Source organism: Pelophylax lessonae (assembly GCF_965119305.1).
Source record: "Pelophylax lessonae genome assembly, chromosome: 13".
NCBI classification, from domain to species: domain Eukaryota; kingdom Metazoa; phylum Chordata; class Amphibia; order Anura; family Ranidae; genus Pelophylax; species Pelophylax lessonae.
Genome location: NC_138780.1, coordinates 154,759,101 through 154,782,695, shown reverse-complemented (window position 1 = coordinate 154,782,695; position 23,595 = coordinate 154,759,101). Strand labels below are relative to the sequence as shown.

At 44.0% G+C, this 23,595-nt stretch overlaps 1 protein-coding gene across 2 annotated transcripts in view; it reads right to left on the bottom strand.

The window, feature by feature from the left end:
- The window catches only part of AKT1 (AKT serine/threonine kinase 1), a 237,600-nt gene that overhangs the window by 11,788 nt on the left and 202,217 nt on the right, over positions 1–23,595 (bottom strand). For both annotated transcript variants that reach the window (XM_082275278.1, XM_082275277.1), the window contains exons 11-12: positions 9,852–10,066; positions 2,519–2,606 (exon numbers count right to left, since the gene is read on the bottom strand). In XM_082275278.1, the coding sequence (XP_082131404.1) occupies positions 2,519–2,606; positions 9,852–10,066 (303 nt within the window). The remainder of the gene's footprint in view (positions 1–2,518; positions 2,607–9,851; positions 10,067–23,595) is intronic.

Sequence of the window (23,595 nt, the reverse complement as noted above, 5' to 3'; positions counted from 1 at the left end):
TGAGGCACCAAAAAGAGCATTACATATACATTATATTGTCAAAAGTATTGCGACGTCTGCTTTTACATGCACATGAACTTTAATGGCATCCCAGTCTTAAGCCCCGTACACACGCGCCGGAAATTGGCAGGGAATTTTCGGCCAACGTCCGATCTGCCGATTTTCGGCTTGTTAGTATGATGCTTCTGACAACCGACTCTGACTTTTCGTCCGAAAAAAAATCTGGTGTGCAGACTATAAAATTTTTGTTGGCTGTCAAAAAACGGCCGATTTTCGTGCAGTCAGTACAGATTTCGGCAGACAAAAATCTGATGAGCAAGACTGGGCATGCTCAGAGAAGAAAAAACACACGGAAAGTCAACCATCACATGACATCACTTCTGAAGTTGGTTTTTGTTGGCCGAGAAAATTCGTGTGCAGTCTAGAGCACATTACAACCAACACAACACCACTGGACAAAAGACGGCCGATCGGTCGGCCGATAATTGTTGCGTGTGTACGAGGCTTTAGTCTGTAGGGTTCAATATTGATTAGGCCCACCCTCACCCATCCATGTCTTTATGGACCTTACTTTGTCCACTGGTCCAAATTATTTGATGGAGGGGAGATTATGGTGTGGGGTTCTTTTTCTGGGGTTGGGCTTGGCCCCTTAGTTCCAGTGAAGGGAACTCTTAAGGCGTCAGCATACCAAGACATTTTTCACAATTTCATGCTCCCAACTCCGCTGGACGCATGGAAAATAGGGTTTCCATCCGTCCAGATTTGACGGATCGGATGTCAGCGGACATGTCTCTGCTGACATCTGATGCCCCATAGGGATGCATGGGGGGACCGTTCAGATCCGCCAAAAAATCTGACAGGCGGATCTGAATGGTCCGCTTGTGTGAAAGAGCCCTAAGAATGAATTAGAGTGGAAACTGAGCCAGGCCTTCTCATCCAACATCAGTGGCAGAACTCACAAATGCGCTTTTGGAAGAATGGTCAAACATTCCCATAGACACACTCCTAAACCTTGTGGACAGCCTTCCCAGAAGAGTTGAAGCAGTTATAGCTGCAAAAGGTGGTCCAACTCAATATTGAGCCCTATGGACTAAGACTGGGGTGCCATTAAAAGTTCATGTGTGTGTAAAGGCAGGTGTCCCAAAACTTTTGACAATATAATGTGTATCCTCTGTGAAGAGAAGGTAATGTGATAATCTCCAAAGCCACGAGACAGAGACAGATCAGAGAAAGGATAGAGAAAAGCAGAAGTCTCTGATCTCTTTTCTCATATATTGGCCTTAGGAACAGAAAAAAAAAAACAGCTGTATGGTGACCAATGATCTCTATACAAGCTATACTCTGCCAAACCCAGGACAGAGAAGAGAAGGATGACCTACATGCATCCATGTCTTCAAGACAGTGTATGGAAAAGATGCACCATAAAAATGGATACAAATGGGGATCACTTTTCCCTCTGACATGAGGGCAGGAGTGGAGTGATCCACTACAAGAATGCTGTAAGCAGCTTTTTTCTTTTCTTTCCAAGGTTGGCCGCACTCCACCACGCTCAGGGACAGCGATCCGCATTCAAATCTGAGTCAGCAGAGGGTAGAGAAGCAGCAACCTTCGATTACCAAACGTGCAGCATCTCCAATCACTATAATCCTAAACTAAAACACTAAAATGTCAGAAATCATTTTTTAGGTGTTTAGGCACGTAGATAAAAAAAAAAATCCCCAACTTCCCTTACTTTGCTGAAATAGTCTATAAAACAGATGACATCTATGCAGAATCCAACAGCCCAGATAAAATCTAAGTCTGGAAACAACAGGGCACATTAAATATTAATAGGAGGTCCTTAGAACTGCAAAGGGCATTCATTTATTGCTGAGCCACAAACATGATGGGAATAGAGCAGTTCTATGACAAAGTGGTTATTTATAATGCTGACAGATTGCCACCCTCCCCCCTTTCACAGTCAGGACACTCCATTTCTCTTTGGCAGGACATTGGTTCATATAGTAAAATCAATTTGAGGCCTTCTGCACCATCTTGGCTCCTGGAATCCAGTGTGCGCAAGCTGCTGGGCTCTGCAGATTGTGCCAGGATGCCCCACCCCTTGCCAAGCAATAGTGTGCCAACACAGCTGCCATAATCGGCAACAGCTGTGCTTTTCTTCACTCTGGAGTAGGGGGGCAGAGTAGGAAGGGTTGGGGGGAGTTATGCTGCAGCATAAAGCAGTTGTACCACGCCAGCTTTGTCACTACTAGAAAAAAAAATTTAGAAATGTAAACCTACGGTTGCAAATGCAACGGTCTCTAAGCATTTTACTGTAAAATCTAAAAAATATGCTCATTCGGCCTTACTTGTCTTAGGTATGTACAGTCTGTATTGCTCAACAGTAACCAATTAAGTGGAGCAGTTCAGATTAAAATGGTTTAATTTGGTACAATTAGAGTTTAACTAATATGGAAAACTGGAGATTCTTACAGTGATAAAACATGAATGAATGAATGAATGAAGAAGCTGCCATTACCTTTTTTTCATAAACGTCCTGCCATACAATTCCTGCAAAAAATTTGTGTTGCATGATTTCTTTTGCATCATCAGGGCCGCCACCTAACCTGCATGTGTGAAGAAAAGTGTTAAATCCACTGCAAATATATATACTCCGTTCTGCTTTTATGTATGCAACCAATTCAAATGACTCCTGATATAAAGGGCCAGTAAACCCAAGGCTGTTCTATTAGGTGGACAGATCCTGGCCAGTTAAATCACAGCCCCCCCCCCCCCCCCCCTCCTTGATTTCTTAAGGTCTCCTAAGTGGGATCTCTGCACTTGTGGTCTAAGCTAAGATCTGCCTAGAGAGACAAATCCTGCCCATCACACATAGGGTTGCCAATCTCTCTAAGAGACCAATAGCAAAATGTAGGAGGTGGGGTGCAGATTGAAACACAACCTTTTGTACAGAAGTCTGGGTCTGGATAAAAAAAGCACCCTAGGTTTTGGGCTTTCCCAGGGGAGCAGCAGCCGTCTGTGCAAGCATCTGTAGGTGTTTTCTGTGCACCACTCAGTTTAGCTTCCTTGCTTTAGGTCAAAACTGGCCCGGGGGCCAGATGCAGCTTTTTGCTTGCCTTTAGCCAGCCCTTGGGGTACTATTCGTCCCACAGATACAAGGCATTGCTTCTTCCACTGACCCCAACAGTGGGGCAAAATACCTGCAGCTGATACCGACAATGGGGCACTATTCCTCCCACTGTAACCATTGATGGGGTGCTATTCCTTTCCCAATACCAACAAAGGGGCACTATTCCTTCCATCAATACGAACGAACGATGGGGCGCTATTCCTCCCAAGGATACCAATGATGTAGCACTGTTTACTCCCATTGATGTCAGGGCATTTTCTCCTCACACTGGCCACAGTCCAGCCCCCTCAAAGTCTGAAGGACAGTAAATTGGCCCCTTGTTTAGAAAGCTTGGAGTCCCCTGCTTAGGTGATGGCAGATGAGCTTTGTGTAAAAAACTTAACAATATTTTTATGATAACTTTAACATCTTAAGCAAAGCATTGTTTCAACATAAAGGGGGAGAAAAAAAAATCCTGTCAGGTTACCAAAAGTTGTTCTGCTCTGTCCGGAGCAGTGGCCTCCAAACTGTGGCCCTTGGGCTGGATTTGACCCTTTGCCTGCCTTTATCTTGCCCTTGGGGTACAATTCCTCACACTGACATCAATGATGGAGCCTAATTTCTCCCACTGACTCCAATGATGGGGCATTACTCTTCCCATTGATACCCACAATGGGGAACTATTCTTCCCATTAATACCAATGATGGGACATTGTGTACCACCACTGATGCTGGGTCATTTTGTACTCCCACTAACCACAGTCTGGCCCCCTTAAAGTCTAAAGGACAGTACACTGACCCTATGATTAGAAAGGCTGTAGACCCCTGGTCTAGAGTGGGAAAAGAAAGCTAACTCATTGATGGGATCAAAAGGATCCTTGTACTGAAAATTGAAAATTGTGATGGGGTGCTGCACAAGTGGATGATGCCCAAGCCAAAAGCCGTGCTGTGCACAATTCCAAAGAAATACAGAAGCTATGGTGCTTACTTTGTGTTTTGCCCACTCCTGACCTTGTTCAAACTACAGAAAGATCCAAATGGTTTGAAACATAAATGCTACCAGGAACAATAAGCCTGAACTAACAAGCAAAGTAAAGAGCAGAGATGTCATATTTCACTGGAGGTTGCTATGCAGAGCTGGTGGACAGCCAGCAAATGCCAACATTGCCACAGAGTACAAACTGTCTGATGGCAATTTCTGTTTTCCTTAAATAAACAAATAGTAATAATAATTGTATGCAAATTTTAGTAAACTTTTGAAGTGTATACAGCTTTTATGTATACGTTTATGTATTTATCTACCTTTTTTAATTAAAGCAAATGGACCGATAGTTTGCCATCACCTTGCGCAAGCTATCAATTTTGCTATATCACTTTTTAAATGCCTTTAAAAAAAAACCTCCACAAGGAAATTCTGCAGGGTGCCAATGTGTCCCCATTGCATTCCAAGACACTGATCTAAAACAAATATGAAATTGGATTTTTTTTTTTTTTGTGTGGAAACACTAAGACTGTGAATATAATAGAAGATTTAAAAACTGTATTTCTCTAGCGCTCATTGACAGACGTAGTCCTCGGTGATACACCACCTTCGGGTTATGTTGCCTCCACAGGAGCAGGACTAGACAGGAAATTAAAAAGCTCTGGCCACACCCTAGGGGCAGTCCCAGAGGGTATATCCTCTCTCTCTCTGCCTCAGCAAATCAGTTATTTTCTGTCTAGTTAGGAGTAAGGACCTAGATACCTTGCTGGGATCTTAGGTCCTGGCAAGAATTTTTTTCTTAAAGGATTTTTTAGACAGCTTTTTTTCTCCAGTGTTCCTGTGAGATCTTCAAGCAAGAAAGCTGAACTGGGCGACGGGCTGGATGTTGAGATCCAGTGGTCACCCCAGTTCAGCCTACGAGCGCGTGCAGGCCATAGCTCCGCGCTGGGTCGGCCGCGACAAAGTCCCATTAAAGGACTGAACCCGCGAGTTAAACGTCTCGCTGAAACGCCAAAGACCATGAGTCACGGCGTCCGTATCGGTCGACAGCCCTCCCGCCCCGGTGGAGAGGGGTACTGTCAGGAGTTGGTGCCCGCCTGGTTCCGGTATGGTGAGTAGTATGTTCCCCCTTTTCCCCTGACGGGTCTTGTGGTGAACGCGGGCCCCTCTCTGTATGGTAAGATAGAGTCCCTCTCTATCCTATAACATGTCACAGATCCTCCTACTTTGAGTGTGATTTTATGTGTGCAAAAAGCCAGGAGGCTTGGTTTGGGAGCTAACAATCTAATTGTATACATGTTTAAAAGATGTAATCTGTGGCATTCTGGGAATCTTATGGGTTAAGTATAAGCTACCTACCAGTCAGAAGCCACGGACATGTAGACTGCCTTCCAAATCAGATCTCCAGCTATTAGCAGGCCTCCCGAATGGCCATGCGGTCCGCCAGGGCCGGTACCGCCAACCACGCCATATCCCCATGCAGAGAGAGTGTTGTGTGCCCTGCAGCAAACCGCTATTCAGTACAGGCCGCCGCCATTTTTTTTTTGCTGGATCGCACGAGCCGCCATTTTGGCGTAGCCTCGTGTCTCCAGCATGGGGGCGGCCATGTTTGAGGTGATCCAAACACCTCGTGGAGCTTGGGGGAGGCGCCGGAAGGCGTGCAGAGGGGCGGAGCCGCCTCCTTTCTTCCTGGGCAGCCAGCCAAAAGACTTCCTGTTTGTCAAGACAGCGCTGTAACCTGTTGCAGTTAAACTCTGAGCATCAAGTGGTGAGCCTGGGGGTCTATCTCTCTCTCTCTCGATCGATAGGGATCCCTAGCAGGTAACACTAAGGGGCTTTTTGTGGCGCTGGGGGTCAGAAAAAAAAAAAAAAAAAAAAAAAAAGTTTTTTCTTTACTTTTGAATTATATTATCCAGGAAGTGACTGGAATTATCATGGACCCTGCCACACATATTCCCCCACCTGTTTCCCTCGAGGGGGCCACGGGACCCGCCGGTGCACAGAGTATAGAGTCATTTACAGCAATTTTGGAGTCTATGGTGGCTCGGGTGGAGGCGGCCTGTCAGGGACGGGGGTCAAGGAAGCGACCCCCGCCTACCCCTATACCATCTGACACCTCTGACTCAGATTCAGAGATGGTCACGGCAGTTGCAGGTTCCTCTGCAAGGGCTGTTATCCCAGGTAAAGCCCCCTCAGACAGTGAGGAGGACGCTTCTTCTCTTGCTATAATTCAGGAAGAAGCATTGGTGGACGCACTAGTTGTGGCAGTGCAGGAAACCTTAAAACTTGAGGCTTTACCGGCAGAGGCAACTGAAACAGAGATGCCTTTTGGTACTAATAAGCCCATCAAGACGGCGAAGGCTTTTCCTGTACCTAAATGTTTTGGTAATCAGATTAAAGGAGAATGGGAGCATTCTAAACGTACCTTTACTATTTCCAAGCGTATTGCTAGACGCTATCCGTTCGAGGAATCCATCATTAAGAAATGGACGGTACCACCAGTCGTGGATCTGCCTATTTCCAGGCTGAATAAAGCCACGGTTATTCCAGTGGAGGACACTTCGTCCTTTAAGGATCCGGTGGATCGAAAGATAGAAGCAGAGTCCCGCACCATCTTCTCTCTGATAGGGTCAGCATTTAGACCAGTAATTGTTATTGGTCTAGTTTCCCAGACACTTACGGAATGGGCGAAAATGGTACGCCAAGATCTTAGGGGAAAAGATATTCCCCAGGAGACATCTGATTTGATGGAACAGATTATACAAGGGCTACAGTTTATCTGTGACGCAGCCTTGGACACTACTCCCTTATTAGGGCATGCATCTAAGTTAGCGGTGATCCTCAGACGTGTGCTGTGGTTAAAATGCTGGTCAGCTGACCTAGGTTCCAAAAAGACCTTGACCAATCTCCCTTTTCAGGGGAATCGTCTATTTGGGGGCCAACCTAGATGAAATCATTAAGGATGCCACTGGGGGCAAGAGCACTTTTTTGCCACAGGCTGCAAAAGCTAAGGGACCTCGCAACAAGCGAGGACCTTTCTTTACCGCCCATAAAGGGCGCCCGGCTGGTACTAGCGGGAAAGGCAAGACTCCTCCAGGAGGGTTCAAGAAGGGCTGGTAGGACAAGCAGAGGACCAACCCAGCCAAACCCGAAGCAAAGGAGTACACAGCCTGAAGGTGCGCCCCCACCCGGTTTCAGGGTGGGGGGACGTTTTCACCGGTATTCAGGACATTAGATCGAGCATCAACCACTACTACCGGTGCGATTCTTCCCTTCCAACATTTAAGTACTACAGGAAGCGGTAGTTACCGTTCCCTGAATAGATCTTTTCCTTTACCTTTTCCTAAGATTAGTCCCGATACCTCACAGGAATCGGATCTGGTTGACCAGATAGGCCAAGTAGCCTCTAGTCGGGTGACTTCGGTCCCTGAGGTTCAACCAGAAAAGATCACCTTTCCTGATAACTATCAGGTATCTGATAAATGTGTGGGAACAGAAAACGACCAGACTTTCTCGGATGGTCGGGGCCAGATAGCTCTAGGGACGCCTGGTTCAGATCCAATCAGCGCCAGTGGTCCTAGAAATTCTAGGCTGGCCTCCTCAAGCCGGCCTGGCCGACTTGGACATGTTAGTCGCAGACGTTCCGTGGGAACTTCGTCTCAGGGAGTGTCTGTGGTCTCAAGGACCAATTTACCATCGTGCTTTACAGTCGCTGGTTTTAATGGCCTGGCCATTGAGACCCAAGTACTGAAGGACAGAGGTTTGTCTACTTCAGTCATTCCTACCCTTATTAAAGCAAGGAAAGCGACTTCCAGCAAAGTCTATTATCACACATGGAAGACTTATATTGCGTGGTGCGAATCTTTAGGATTTCCTCCACGTACCTATTCGGTGTCTCGAATATTGGCCTTTTTGCAACAAGGGGTTGAGCAGAAGCTAGCCTTGAGCACCATCAAGGGTCAAGTTTCAGCATTAGCAATCTTCTTTCAGAAGCCTTTAGCTACCAAATCCTTGGTGCGGAATTTCATCCAGGGGGTGCGGCACCTGGCTCCTCCAGTCCGCGCGCCCTTACCGCCCTGGGATCTTAATTTGGTTTTGTCGGTTCTACAGAAACTTCCCTTTGAAAACATCAGGGAGATTCCCTTGCTTACTTTATCCCAGAAGGTGGCCTTCTTGGTGGCTATTACTTCTGCTCGCAGGGTGTCAGAACTGGCTGCATTATCATGCCAGTCCCCATACATAGTGATTCATAGGGATAAGGTAGTACTTCATCCTAAGCCATCTTTTCTTCCTAAGGTGGTTTCAGATTTTCATCTGAATGAAGATATTGTACTACCTTCCTTGTGTCCTCAGCCCAAGCATCATCGGGAACATGCGTTGCATTCCTTAGATGTGGTTCGGGCAATCAGGGTATACCTGAAAGCTACGGAATCTTTCCGTAAGACGGATTCACTTTTTGTGATCACGGATGGCCCCAGAAAGGGTTTGCCTGCATCTGCTGCGACCATTGCCAAATGGATTAGACAAACGGTGGTACAGGCTTATTCTATTAAGGGTCAGAGTCCTCCGTTCCCTGTTAGGGCGCACTCCACTCGAGCGCTCAGTACTTCCTGGGCCTTTCGCCATCAGGCGTCAGTGGTCCAGGTATGTAAGGCGGCCACTTGGTCGTCGGTACATACCTTTACAAAATTCTATAAAATTGATGTGACGGCATCGGCGGATGCCTCATTTGGCCGCAAGGTTTTGCAGGCCGCAATTTGAGGAGACCGGTGGTCTACCTCGAGGGTTTTTTCTGTTTGAAAAAAAAAAAAAAAAAAAGAAAATTTTTTTCTCTTTTTTGTTGAGTCTCATCATTAAGGATGAGCATTGTAAACTTCTAGTTGGCACCGGTTGGGCCTTCTAGATTGGGATTTGATTTCATTTTCCCACCCCTCAGTTGTGATACTGCTCTGGGACGTCCCGAAGGTGGTGTATCACCGAGGACTACGTCTGTCAATGAGCGCTAGAGAAAAATGGATTTTTGTAAAATCTTACCGTAAAATCCTTTTCTCTTAGCTCATTGACAGACGTAGTCCCCGCCCCTCTGTTTTTTGAGTTGGGTTAAAATCTCTAAAGACTGCTTTTTCACATAACTGATTTGCTGAGGCAGAGAGAGAGAGGATATACCCTCTGGGACTGCCCCTAGGGTGTGGCCAGAGCTTTTTAATTTCCTGTCTAGTCCTGCTCCTGTGAAGGCAACATAACCCGAAGGTGGTGTATCACCGAGGACTACGTCTGTCAATGAGCTAAGAGAAAAGGATTTTACGGTAAGATTTTACAAAAATCCATTTTTTACTGATCGTAAACCAGGTAATTAGGGAAAATCCTATGGTTCTTAGTACAGTCTGTAGGTCACAAATGGTACAAGAGAAGTGAGAGTTGGATTTGCACGGAATTCTCTATTCCTTGTAAATCTAGTCACATGAAATTATATATCAGACAGTATTACAAATTTGTGGCATTTTTAGCTCAAAAGTATAAGAAGTCAAATGGATTCAGAAGATGGAAATATTGAAACTGCCAATGCCAACATGTTTCCGAAGGTGTGAGCTCCAGATCTGTTATCTTCATCCTTCTGATATGTGTATATCATATCTTGGCGCCAAGCAGAAAGCAAGGATAAGGATGACTGCTTCAGGGCTTGTCAGGTGTGATAACGGTTTCCATATTTCAGTATTCGATTACCTTGAAAAGACTAAACTCCAAGCCTTCAGGTCTTACCTTTGTTTTGGATCTTTCTTCAGTAAACCAGATAGCAAAGATTTTGCTTCAGGTAATAAAGTGCGAGGGAATCTAATTTCTTCCATAAGAATAAGTTCAAAGAGTTTTTCGTGGTCCTGGTTGTAAAAGGGGAGGCGACCGCACATCATTTCATACATGACCACACCTAAACCCCACCAGTCCACTGCCCGGCCATAGTCATTATCTTCTAATACCTGCAAGAAAAATGACAAAAATAAATATTCATTGATGTGTGTTCCTATTTTATTTAAAGCAGAATTCAAGTTTTTTTTTTTTTTTATATAATAAACTTTATTACTTAACTTAATTAACTTTATTAAAGTTTACAAATAGTTCATGCGCACACGCTTGCAAAACTACATGCCCTGTGGCTATCTTAAGAGGTTTCCCAGTGCTGCGCAGGCATAGTAGCAGGACCTAATGTTCTCTGACCTCTCGGCTTGATCTCTGCTTGCTGCACAAGTCAGAGATCATCGGCTTTCAACTCCACCCTCTTAATATGTCATTATGTTGTTACACTCCAACATTTGTATAGGGACAGAGATCATCAATGCACAGAACAGCATGGCTTCTCCCAATCAAATTGCCCTATTACATCCCTTAATTCAGGCAAAGAATTAAAGGAGTCCCTAAAAAAACAAGGTGCAAAGATGAATATATAATATATATATATATATATATATATATATATATATATATACACACACACACACACACACACACACACACACATATACATACATACATACACACACACACACCTTTATCATTTCCTTCCTACGTGTTGACAAAAAAAAAAATATATATATTATATATATATATATATATATATATATATATATATATATATATATATATACATACATATACACACATATACACAAACACACACACAGTGCCTTGTGAAAGTATTCGGCCCCCTTGAACTTTGCGACCTTTTGCCACATTTCAGGCTTCAAACATAAAGATATAAAACTAATTTTGTGTGAAGAATCAACAACAAGTGGGACACAATCATGAAGTGGAACGAAATTTATTGGATATTTCAAACTTTGTTAAATAAAAAACTGAAAAATTGGGCGTGCAAAATTATTCAGCCCCTTTACTTTCAGTGCAGCAAACTCTCTCCAGAAGTTCAGTGAGGATCTCTGAATGATCCAATGTTGACCTAAAGGACTAATGATGATAAATAGAATCCACCTGTGTGTAATCAAGTCTCCGTATAAATGCACCTGCACTGTGATAGTCTCAGAGGTCCATTTAAAGCGCAGAGAGCATCATGAAGAACAAGGAACACACCAGGCAGGTCCGAGATACTGTTGTGGAGAAGTTTAAAGCCGGATTTGGATACAAAAAGATTTCCCAAGCTTTAAACATCCCAAGGAGCACTGTGCAAGCGATAATATTGAAATGGGAGTATCAGACCACTGCAAATCTACGAAGACCTGGTCGTCCCTCTAAACTTTCAACTCATACAAGGAGAAGACTGATCAGAGATGCAGCCAAGAGGCCCATGATCACTCTGGATGAACTGCAGAGATCTACAGCTGAGGTGGGAGACTCTGTCCATAGGACAACAATCTGTCGTATACTGCACAAATCTGGCCTTTATGGAAGAGTGGCAAGAAGAAAGCCATTTCTTAAAGATATCCATAAAAAGTGTAGTTTAAAGTTTGCCACAAGTCACCTGGGAGACACACCAAACATGTGGAAGAAGGTGCTCTGGTCAGATGAAACCAAAATCAAACTTTTGGGCAACAATGCAAAACGTTATGTTTGGCGTAAAAGCAACACAGCTCATCACCCTGAACACACCATCCCCACTGTCAAACATAGTGGTGGCAGCATCATGGTTTGGGCCTGCTTTTCTTCAGCAGGGACAGGGAAGATGGTTAAAATTGATGGGAAGATGGATGAAGCCAAATACAGGACCATTCTGGAAGAAAACCTGATGGAGTCTGCAGAAGACCTGAGACTGGGACGGAGATTTGTCTTCCAACAAGACAATGATCCAAAACATAAAGCAAAATCTACAATGGAATGGTTCACAAATAAACATATCCAGCTGTTAGAATGGCCAAGTCAAAGTCCAGACCTGAATCCAATCGAGAATCTGTGGAAAGAACTGAAAACTGCTGTTCACAGACGCTCTCCATCCAACCTCACTGAGCTCGAGCTGTTTTGCAAGGAGGAATGGGCAAAAATGTCAGTCTCTCGATGTGCAAAACTGATAGAGACATACCCCAAGCGACTTACAGCTGTAATCGCAGCAAAAGGTGGCGCTACAAAGTATTAACTTAAGGGGGCTGAATAATTTTGCACGCCCAATTTTTCAGTTTTTTATTTGTTAACAAAGTTTGAAATATCCAATAAATTTCGTTCCACTTCATGATTGTGTCCCACTTGTTGTTGATTCTTCACAAAAAAATTACAGTTTTATATCTTTATGCTTGAAGCCTGAAATGTGGCAACAGGTCACAAAGTTCAAGGGGGCCGAATACTTTTGCAAGGCACTGTGTGTATAATATATATATATATATATATATATATATATATATATATATATATATATATATATATATATATATATATATATATATATATATATATATATATATATATATATATATATATATATATATATATATATACACACATACATACATTTTTTTTTTCTCCTTATGCTAATCCTTATGCTGCTGCCATTAGTAAAATACCAAAGGATGTCATATTTACTTGCTTTAATTTTTTTTTTTGTGTTTCTTCAGTTACTTCCTGGTTTCCAGGCCTAGGCAAATGATGTCATACATCCTAGGGGTCTTCGGGGGGAGGAGGGGAGGAGGGGCATGCACACTTTACTGAAGATGGCTATGGCCATAAATGCTAGGGAGGTGATTTCTCAGCAAAATAAAGCATTGAGACATGGATGGATGAGGGAGTTTGCTTTAAATATCATTTTTGTTTTGTGGTGCTCAGATGCAATGTAGTTCCACTTTAAGTGGTAATATTGTATTGTTCCTGACTCTGCCCCTCCATCACCACCACAGGCTGTAGAAGTCTCACTCTCCTTACTGCATCTTCCATAATAGTGAATACACATTAAAACAATTAATAAAGCTGACATGGCAGTGGACTATCCACTAAGTGACAGTAACTATCTCTGTTAAAATGGCATCTATTACAGTCACACTAGCTAAATCATTCTAAATTGCTGCATGACTTGGCATTTTATCCCTAAATTATCCAGCGGGGATTGGATAAACCTACAGGTAGAGTCAAAGTATGCAAAAAAATTAAAAATAAATAAAAACCCCACAGAAATCCCCATTGCCCATGGCACAGAAATGATTCTTGGCTGGAAAACGTATGGCTAAAAGTTTGTTGACGGCCCTGCCATCCCACCGGCTAAGTGTCTGTTCATTTTAGAACTTCATATACTGCATATGGCCCTTTTATATCTCCCCACATGTTCATAGTGTACTGCCAGTCTCTACTGATAAGCTCTTAAAAAGCAGGATGGCCCATTAATTCTATTACAAGACTGTTAATGGCTCCTGAATTCACATTACTGTACTAAACGCTGCTAATGATTGCCAGTTCTGTTCGAGAGTACTGCGCCCGCTCACCAATCTATCTCTTCAATGGATCCCTTGATAGAGTTAAACAACAACAGCAGAACGCAAAAAAAAAAAAAATCTGGCTGAATTAAGGAGAGTGATTAATGAGAAGAAAGAGGCGGGTTTTATTTAATAAGCTGAATCATTTTCTGCAGTTTTTGTTTAGAGGGCAAACTGTCTCTTAAATGGAACTTTAACTGTGGCTGGTTCTGGGGGGGGGGGGGGGGGATCTCAAGTCCCTCTGTAAGATGCAAAAGCTGGTAGGTATTAGATTACTACACTCAGGTCTATTTACAGCATCTATTGGCGTATGATTCACAGCACACGACAGCTGGCTCTGCAGCTGCCCCATATAAGTACAAGGCTAGCACAGCTGCCGGTCTGCCAGGAGCCAGCCTCATCCGTTACCAGAAAGCTCACAAGTTCATGCTCCCAGAGACTGGATTTCACTCACTTGCTTTAAAGAGGAACTCCCAAAAAAAAATTGGATTTTTGACTTACCGTAAAATCCATTTCTCTGATGGCCATTGATGGACACAGCTCCTGATTCTTGTTAACTATTGGGTTATACTGCCCCTTACAGGAGTAGGACACTAGACAGGAAAAAGCTTGACTACGCCTATGGTTCAGTCTCAGGGGGTATACACCAACTCTCCGCTATAGGCACTCAGTTTTGTTACAAGCAGTGTCAGAAGAAAGCCAACTCCACAGATTGGTGGATGCTGGGTCTGTCAATGAACATCAGAGAAATGGTTTTTATGGTAAGTCAAAAATCCCATTTTCTCTTTCATTTACTGACGGACACAGCTTCTGATTTTTCTTAACCATTGGGACGTTAAGTGTTAAAAATGAGGGGTGGGAAAAAAAAGCAGAAAAAATTCCCAAGGTTAACCATAGCCAACCAGGTAACATGGAGCTCCACCATAAACAACTGAAGCTCACCTGAAAAAAAAAAAAAAATACACCCTCCAAGAGAACCGGGTCCTCTAAGCAGCAGCCAGCAAAACCTTACGGCCAAAAGAAGCATCTGCAGATGCCAACACATTCACTTTATAAAAGTTTTGTAAAAGTATGCACAGACGACCAGGTGGCCTCCTTGCAAACCTGCGTCACTGACGCTTGATGACGGAAGCCCAGGAGACACTAAGCGCCCTAGTAGTGTTCTCCTCGACAGGAAAAGGAGGAACCTGACCCCTGATGCAATAGGCCGCAACCACAGTCTGTCTGATCCATCTGGAATTGGTCACAGAAGAAGCGAACAACCCTTTGCGAGGTCCGTCTGTGAGCACAAATAGTCTGATTTCCTAAAAGACTCCGTAGCTGCCAGGTACACCCTAATTGCCCGGACCACATCCAAGGCATGCAAGGCAGTTTCCTTTGGATGTTTTGCCTGGGACACAGAAGGCAAAACAATGTCTTCATTCAAATGACAGTCAGACCACCTTAGGAAGGAATGATGGACAGGGGCGAAGCATCAACTTATCCTTGTGAATCCCCAGGTAAGGTGAACGACAGGAGGTGATAGCCACCAAAAAAGGCAACTTTCTGGGGCAGCTCAAGCAGGGAAAGTTCTTGAATATTTTCAAAGGGAGGCTTCTGTAGAGCTGAAAGCACCACAATAAGATCCCAGGGTGGCAACAGAGCCTGCACTGAAGGAACCAAATGTCGGACACCCTGAAGAGAGGTATCAGGAAGTGTGATGCCAAAGGTCGTTGGAAAAAGACCGCCAAAGCAGATACCTGGCCCTTGATGGTACTCAGACCAATTTCTGTTAAACCCCCCCCGTTGAAGGAAGGTTAAGATCCGATCCACCAAGGAGAAGTGAGGATGAATCCCAAGAGACTCCCACCACGCAATGCACGTATTCCATATACGATGGTAGCTCTTCCTAGAAGATTTTCTAGCTTTCTAGGAATCACAGACTCAGAAGAACCTCCATCCTTCAGCACTTGCTGTTCAACAGCCAAGCCATCAAAGCCAGCGAATGTAAAGCAGGATGGAATATCAGTCCTAGGGACAGCAGATCCTCCCTGAGAGGCAGTCCCTAAGGAGCATTGGCGACCATTGGAACAAAATCGGTCAGCCCACCTTAGAATGCCAGCTACTTACTGAGCCGCCAGGATACTACTTGTGCCCCCTTGGTGATTGACATAGACCACGGCCTTGGTATTGTCCAAATTAATTCGTACCAGACACCCCTGAAGACAAAATTACACAGATTTCCAGAACATTAAAATCGACAGTCTGAACTCTGGCGAAGTCCAGAACCCCTGAGCACATCTGTCCTGAGGAGGACTACCCACCCGGACAGGCTGGCATCTGTGGTGACAATCGTCCAGTACTAGGGGAGAAAGGACTTTCCTTGTCGAAGTGCCAGGGAACTAAGCCACCTCTAGAGACTGTGGATCCTTGTCCCATTTCACTAGAATCTCTTTAGCAGAGATCTTGTGTGGAAATGTGCAAACAGACTGCCTTGAGGGTGGACACTATCAGGCCCAGCACCTGCATGCAAGCCCGGAGGGATGACCGTCTACTGAACAGAAGCTGAATTGCCTCCTGCAATTTCTGGAGTTTTTCTAGAGGAAGAAACACACTGGTTGAGGCCGAGGCCAGAATCAGACCCAGATAGTCCAGTTTTGATGGACAGAACCAAAGCAGACTCCTGAAGGTTCAGAATCCAACCAAACTCCCTCAGAGCAATCTCCAGTTGTCCATCAGAGCAGTCAGAGACTTCGCTCACAGAAGATCATCCAGGTACCCAAATACCGCAATCCCCCGCTGACTCAAACAATGCCAGCGCTGGGGCCAACACTTTTGTGAAAACCCCAAAGGTCCATGCCACAAACCGATAATGATAACCAATAATCAGGTGGAGGCCCTGACTTTTGATCTCCTGTCTTGAGACCCTGAGGGACAATAAAAACCTCTATGAGCCAAGGAGAATGACCCACTTCTACGACGGGCTCTATGCCCTTGGTAGCCTGCAGAAGAAGAGTACTCTTCCCCTCTGTGAGAAAGATGTCATCCAAGGAATCTCCAAAACAGGCAATCCCCTACAAGTGGGAGATCAGATAAGGTGGTCTTAGAAGTCTGGTCCGCAGACCAGTATTTCAGCCAGATAATACGCCAAAGGACCACTCAGCTGAATGGCCTAGTAAATTTTTATGGAAGCAACTCAATTGCATTTTGGCATCTAGATATGCTAAAGACAACTTGATGAAGTTCAAATCGAGCATCAGAATGGGGGAAGAAAGGGGATTTAAGTCACTTTGAACTTGGCATGGCTGTTGGTGCCAGACGGGCGGGTCTGAGTATTTCAAAAACTGCTGATCTACTGGGACTTTCACGCACCACCATCTCTAGGATTTACAGAGAATGGTCCGAAAAAGAGAAAATATCCATGTGGACGAAAATGCCTTGTTGAGGTCAGAGGAGAATGGGCAGACGAAATGATGGAAAGGCAACCGTTAACTCATTACAACCAAGGTTTGCAGAATACCATCTCTGAACGCACAACATATCAAACCTTGAAGCAAATGGGCTACAGCAGCAGACCACACCAGGAGCCACTCCTGCCAGCTAAACAGGAAACTGAGGCTACAATTTGCACAGGCTAACCAAAGTTGGACAAGACAAGATTGGAAAAATGTTGCCTGGTCTGAGGAGTCTCAATTTCAGTTGTGACATTCAGATGGTAGAGTCAGAATTTGGCATAAATATGAAAGCATGGATCCATCCTGCTTTGTATTAACGGTTCAGGCTGGCGGTGTAATGGTGTGGGGGATATTTTCTTGGCACATGATCATTGTTTAAATGCCACAGCCTACCTGAGTATTGTTGGTGACCATGTCCATCCCTTTATGACTACAGGGTACCCATCTTCTGATGGCTCCTTCCAGCAGGATAATGCACCATGTCACAAAGCTCAAATCATCTCACCACTGGTTTCTTGAACATGACAATGAGGTCACTGTACTCCAATGGCCTCCACACTCATCAGATCTCATCCAATAGAGCACCTTTGGGATGTTGTGCAACGGGAGATTGGAATCAGATGTGCAGCCAACAAATCTGCAGCAACTGCATTAGTCCATGTCAATATGGACCAAAATCTTGGAGTAATGTTTCCAACACCTTGTTGAATCTATGCCATGAAGAAATAACCACTTTCTTATCGCTGGACGTTGTACGACGTCCAGGGCTTTATCTGGGGATATCTGAATGATGCCTGCAGCTGCAGGCATTAGTTATTTTTATTTTTCAGCCGGTGATTCCCTTCCCCATAAGAACAATCATAGCGGCTGTTCAGCCACTTGATCGTTCTTACAGGCGGCGGGAGGTGACACCCTCTCCCTCCCGCCACCCTCCGGTGCTTCCACCAGCTCACCCGTGCAATCAGCGAGCCGGAGAAGGCTTCCGGCGGCGGCGGAAGTACACCATAGAGACTGCCGAGGACCAGATGGCCCCCGGCAGTCTCTATGACTCTCGGAGGCCCGGGTGCGACATTATAACGTCACGCCCGGCAGTTGTCAATTCTGCTGTGATCTCTGCTGGATAGCAGATTTTTTTTTATTTCAGGCTTTCCAGCCTGTGGGAATTATTTACCCCAGATCTCTCCATAAAGAGGACCTGTCAAGCACTATTCCTATTACAAGGGATGTTTACATTCCTTGTAATAGGAATAAAAGTCATAATAAAAAAAAAATTTAAGGGGAAGTGTTAAAAAAAAAAAAATTATATATTTTTATTTAAAGTGCCCCCCCCCCCCCCCCCGGCCCCGGATGCGTGCTTGCGGCCACATATGTAAACGGCATTCATTCCATACATGTGAAGTATCGCCGCGAACGTTAGAGCAGGAGCAACAATTCTAGCACAACACCTCCTCTAACTCTAAACTGGTAACCTGCAAATTTTTTTAAAGCGTTGCCTATAGAGATTTTTATGTACCAAAGTTTGCCGTCATTCCACGAGTGTGCGCAATTTTAAAGCGTGACAGGTTAGGTATCTATTTACTCGGCGTAACATCATCTTTCACATTATACAAAAAAATTGGTCTAACTTTAGTGTTTTCTTTTTTTTATTCAAAAAACTCCCCCCCCCTCCAAAAAAGGAGTTTAAACAATTTTTGCGCAAATGCCGTGTGACATAAAAAGTTGCAATGACCGCCATTTTATTCCCTAGGGTCTCTGCTAAAAAAAAAAAAAATATATATATATAATGTTTGGGGGTTCTGAGTAATTTTCTAGCAAAGAAATTATGATTTTTACATGTAGGAGCGGAGTGCCAGAAATGGTCCGGTATGGAAGTGGTTAAGGCAGTTCTAAAAGCAAAAGGGGGGTCCAACCCGGTACTAGAAATGTGTACCTAATAAAGTGACCGGCGAGTGTATATTCACATTCAGGAGAAAAATAATGACCATAATGGGGATGGCGCTTCTACAGAATTTTTGTTGGGCCATTGTCGTGCTTTTAGTAGTCAAGATCGGTCCCGCCCCTTCCTGTGCGCCACAGTGGACCATGGAAGAAGTTCAGCAGCCTCTTTGGCCAATAGAAAGAGATGTAGGAGAAGAAAGGGGGCTGGTCAGAAGTTCTAAACAGTAAGGCAAGTAGCATTTTCAGACTCCTGGCCAGTATGCAAAGGAAAAAGATCAAATATATTTGTGCATACTTGTTCCAGATCAACGTTTCACAGTAATTAAGTCTGAGGGTCAGCAGGACAGCCAAGTAACTTTGAATTTTGCAGAATGAGTTTTTCTTCATCAGTCCACCCAAAAACAGGATTTCTAATTTAGGTGGTTTAACCCTGCAGTGTCACTCAGACAATTTTGTAGTCAGATCTATACACTTGCAGGATTGCACAACTGCCCCAGCCATTACAAGGAAGGCCCATTCTCTTGATTTTATTGGTAATACAAGAGCAGTGGATGAAATTCAAGGTAGGCAAAGCACACAAAACTGCATGGCAGGAGGCTCTGGCCAGATCATCTCACTGCTAAAGACCTTAAAAGTTTCTTCACACCAGCCCCATTGGCGAGTGGTGCCCAATACAGTCTAAACGCGTAGCCAAAGCAATCTTTTACAAAAAAAAAAGTACTATAGTTTACATTAATATACAGAGCTCTGTGATGCACTACACTGCAATCAAACACTCTGCAGGCTTAGATATAATAAAAAATGTTGTGATATTCCAATACAATAAAGTTTAAAAACAGAAAAAAAAAAAAAAAAAAAAAGGTAAACCGTGCAATGCCCCTAAACAATGCACACCGGTGGGTACATGTTATACAGAGCATAATGCACGCCCGCTGGTGTGATTAGATCTAAGAGATACAAGACATCAGCGGATTACTAAACCCACCAGACTCCTCCTGGAACCACTGATTTTTAATGGAAATCATGGTGTGAAAATTCCCCTGTAAGATTATGAATGCTGTATCATAGCGGGGTGGAAGCCAGTGGGAAATGCTCTGATCCCGTCAGACATGCAGTTGTATTTTCAGAGATGATGTTCTCATCTGCTGGCAAGGAAAACGCTCAAGATCCTAGCCATATAATGTAACCGTGCTGTGCCAAACAAAAAGGCTCCTGCTCCAGCTAAAACTGGGGCAAGCAGCCAATCTGCAGAGCCTGTGTGTTGTATAGAAACAGCGGAGCTGGACAGAAAATAAAAACACTCAGCTCACTTCCTTATGTACGCTGCATCTCTAGGATACATTACACAAGCTGGATTCATAAATTGCTGCCGACACCCTCTGACAGCGACATTTCCCGGCCGTAATTCCTGACTGTACCTGTCCACCTGAGAGCGCTGCCTGTTCTTGCTACATGCCCCATACTATGAAATATAGGAACCCCCTCATATTGGCCATAGAAAATGTGCAGACCCTGGAACTGAAATGAACAGATCCTACTAATAGATTCCACGAGAGATATAAACATGTTGGCAGGTTATCTCTCTCTAAAGTAAGTGTTCTTAAAGTTGTGCTCTGACCCATCTCCGTTAAACTTTACCTCCACCTATCTAACTGCCCTAGTAATATAAAAAAAAAATAGTATTAAAAATAAAATAATTGAATAGCCTCAATAGTTACATGAGTCTTAGATTAGACGATGCTCCAGGTCCAGAGTCTTCTTTTTTCTGGACTGCAGAGATGGAGGGTCCTTTGTCCAGGTTTCAATGTCATTGCCTGGTGATGTGGACTCTGGTTGTCCACCGGTGGGTCGGTCGGCCAAACCATCCGCTTTCTCCACTGAATGTGGCACTCAAACCGCAGCGGCATTGCAGAGGGAGAGGAAGTCAAGAGGTACATGGCTCCTCTGAGTTACTGGTAGAGCTATCCGATTGGATACTGGCACCCCATGTGACTCTGGTGGCCATCTTTGGTCAGGCAGAATCTATTTAGGATCCTGGCTTCCAGGCTTGGCACGCATTTTCTGTTTGGGTAGTGTAGGGGTAAGTCACTGGTCTGGCAGGAACAGTAATTAGCAGTAGGGAGCACCAGACTAGTAAGGAAAGTGCAGGGGCACACCATCTTTCCTGGAAGCCTTCCTGATTGAGTACAGATCGGCTGGGCCACATTCCTCCCCTGGAGAAAGATGGTGTTGGTGCACCCGGGGACCTACTGCTACACTCAATGCTGTAACATTCTGTGAGCGCGCCTGGTCAGGTTGTTCCTCCACCAAATTAGTTGTGCTTTGCTGATCTTGAACTTTAGTACAGTTCTGTTTCTGCAACAGGACTTTATGAGTGATTACTGACGACACACAGCCATATTAGTTTTTAATAACTAGTGTATTAAAGAGTAACTCCACTTTTGAGGAGAAAAAAAACATTACCCTCAGGGTGATCTATGTACATTTCAAGGATTTTGACAAACTTTGTTGCAGATTCCTACCCTTTGTTATTCTGAGGAAGTCTCTGTGTGTTTGTCTGTGGCCATGTGCAGAAGTGAGTGGTTGCTTAATTATCAACCAGCTTCTGTACCTGCACAGCTCTAATGAAGAAAACTGCAGGGCCTGCATCCCATCAGATTTAATTTCCTATTGGGAGTATCTCACCAAAAATGACATTTTTGTTGCAGGGGATGCCTGAAATCGGACCTTTATCTTGTATCTTGGTGCAGACTTATGGGAAAATTATTGAGCCAATCACACAAGCAGGAAATGACATATCTGGGGGGGGGGGGGGGGGTTCTGTGCACATTCTGTGTACAGAACACCTCCAGGTAGCCATATTGCATTGCATTTGACAGAAAATACAGCTGCAGATTCAAAAGAAAAGGTCATTTTTAAAAAACATTCAACTACAATACTGACAATTGTATATGCTATATTATTCTTTTCAACGAAAGTGGAGTTACCCTTTAATGATTTACCAATTCAATAAAATATATCAATAAATTATTCTGTTGTATAATGTATCGGCTGTTGTCTCTATAAGTACAATATAGTAAAACCAAGCTACTGACATCTTTGAGGTTATACAGGTACCTAATCAAACTGGTGATAGTGAAGGGGGTTTGGGCAGTCTTTTCAGGGTCTCGAACAATAAAAAGTTTGGAATCCCGTTTCTAAAGCATTTATCAGTTTTGGGTAAACTGACCTTGCACAAAGGTTGATGACTAGCCAACCAACACATACATATGACCAGAACCATCTGGCTTCAAGGCAAGTATGTATTCTCTTGTCAACTGATCCCTAAGTTTTCACCATTCCCCCCCGGTAACATTTTTATTACCTGTTGATCATGCTAGTATAATAAGAGTCACCTGACCTCCTGGTATTGCTTGGCTTTCTAGCTCCTGTACAGGTGCAAAGGATGTATGTCCGGAAATGCTTGTTTTCTGGTTGTTATGCTGCCCCCCCCCCCCCGGCCTCAATACCATGGGTCACTGGCAAGTATGGAGATCAGGAATGCCAGATTAGAATGGTAACTGGTATCTAACAGTAAATGTAGTGCAGGAGCCAGCTAGGCATAATTCCTAAATATGGTTCGTTTTATTCAACTTTTCTAGAAAGCCAAAGTATTCCACAGCATTCTTGCACTACATTTCAACCTAATTTCTGAGCGGACACCGACACTTTGCCCAGTTTATGTTGGGGTATGGAGATCCCAATAAAATGGCAATTCAGAAAGCCAGGTCTGGAGGGGAATAGAGATGGAGCTTTCACATTTCTGAGCCATAGAAGAGCCAAGACAAAGCAGGCCTCTTATCTTCTATTCCCACGTCTACACAAACAATAGCAATAGAGTAGCCCAGCTGTCCTTTTCTCTATTATCCTACATTTTTCTTTTTACCGATAGGCAACTTCAGTGACTTCAATGCATTCAGCTGCCCCTTACCAAAACACAGCACATTATATTGTGACTGTAATATTTTCTGGTGTGGCTCTGCCTAGGAAGCTATGCTGTATTCATCTGTTACTAGTTGACCTTGTATTGTACGCCAATGACCGCACACAAAGTAACGAATCCAAAAAAATATTTTGCAAAAGAGCTTTTGTCTCATTGCACAGCAATACAAATGGGATTATTCACGATAAACCCTGAACAGTAGCGGTTGGTGAATGGCCTTTGCACCTCGTTGATACAGTACAGCTATACTGATATCAGCCTGGCTGATTGGATTGTTCTGATTGGACAGCTGAAAGGAGAGGTTCCTATGGGATCTCCTAGCTCAAAGCCCCAGACTAGGACTGGTATATAACTACTTGAACTGAGTAAAGTAGGTACCCCCCAGCAATGAATAGGATGTCCTCATTTCCTCTATAAGGAAAGGATACAATGGCTGCGCTGGTGGGGGTGGGGTGGATAATGGGAATGGGTAACCCCCACCTTCCCTTATCACTTTATTCAATTATCATGGGTGCTCTGAGTTATTACTGTAACCTTTACTTGCTTGCTGATACATAGATGTATTCTTGTATTTCTGGCACTGAATTGTAAATGCTCTCTCTACTGGTCACCTGTATCTCAGTGAATATAGTTCCATAGTTACATAGTTAGTGAGGTTGAAAAAAGACATCAGTCCATCCAGTTCAACCTATGATGTGTGTGTGTGTGTGTTTGCTGTTAACCGTACATTGTATACCCCTGTATGTTGTGGT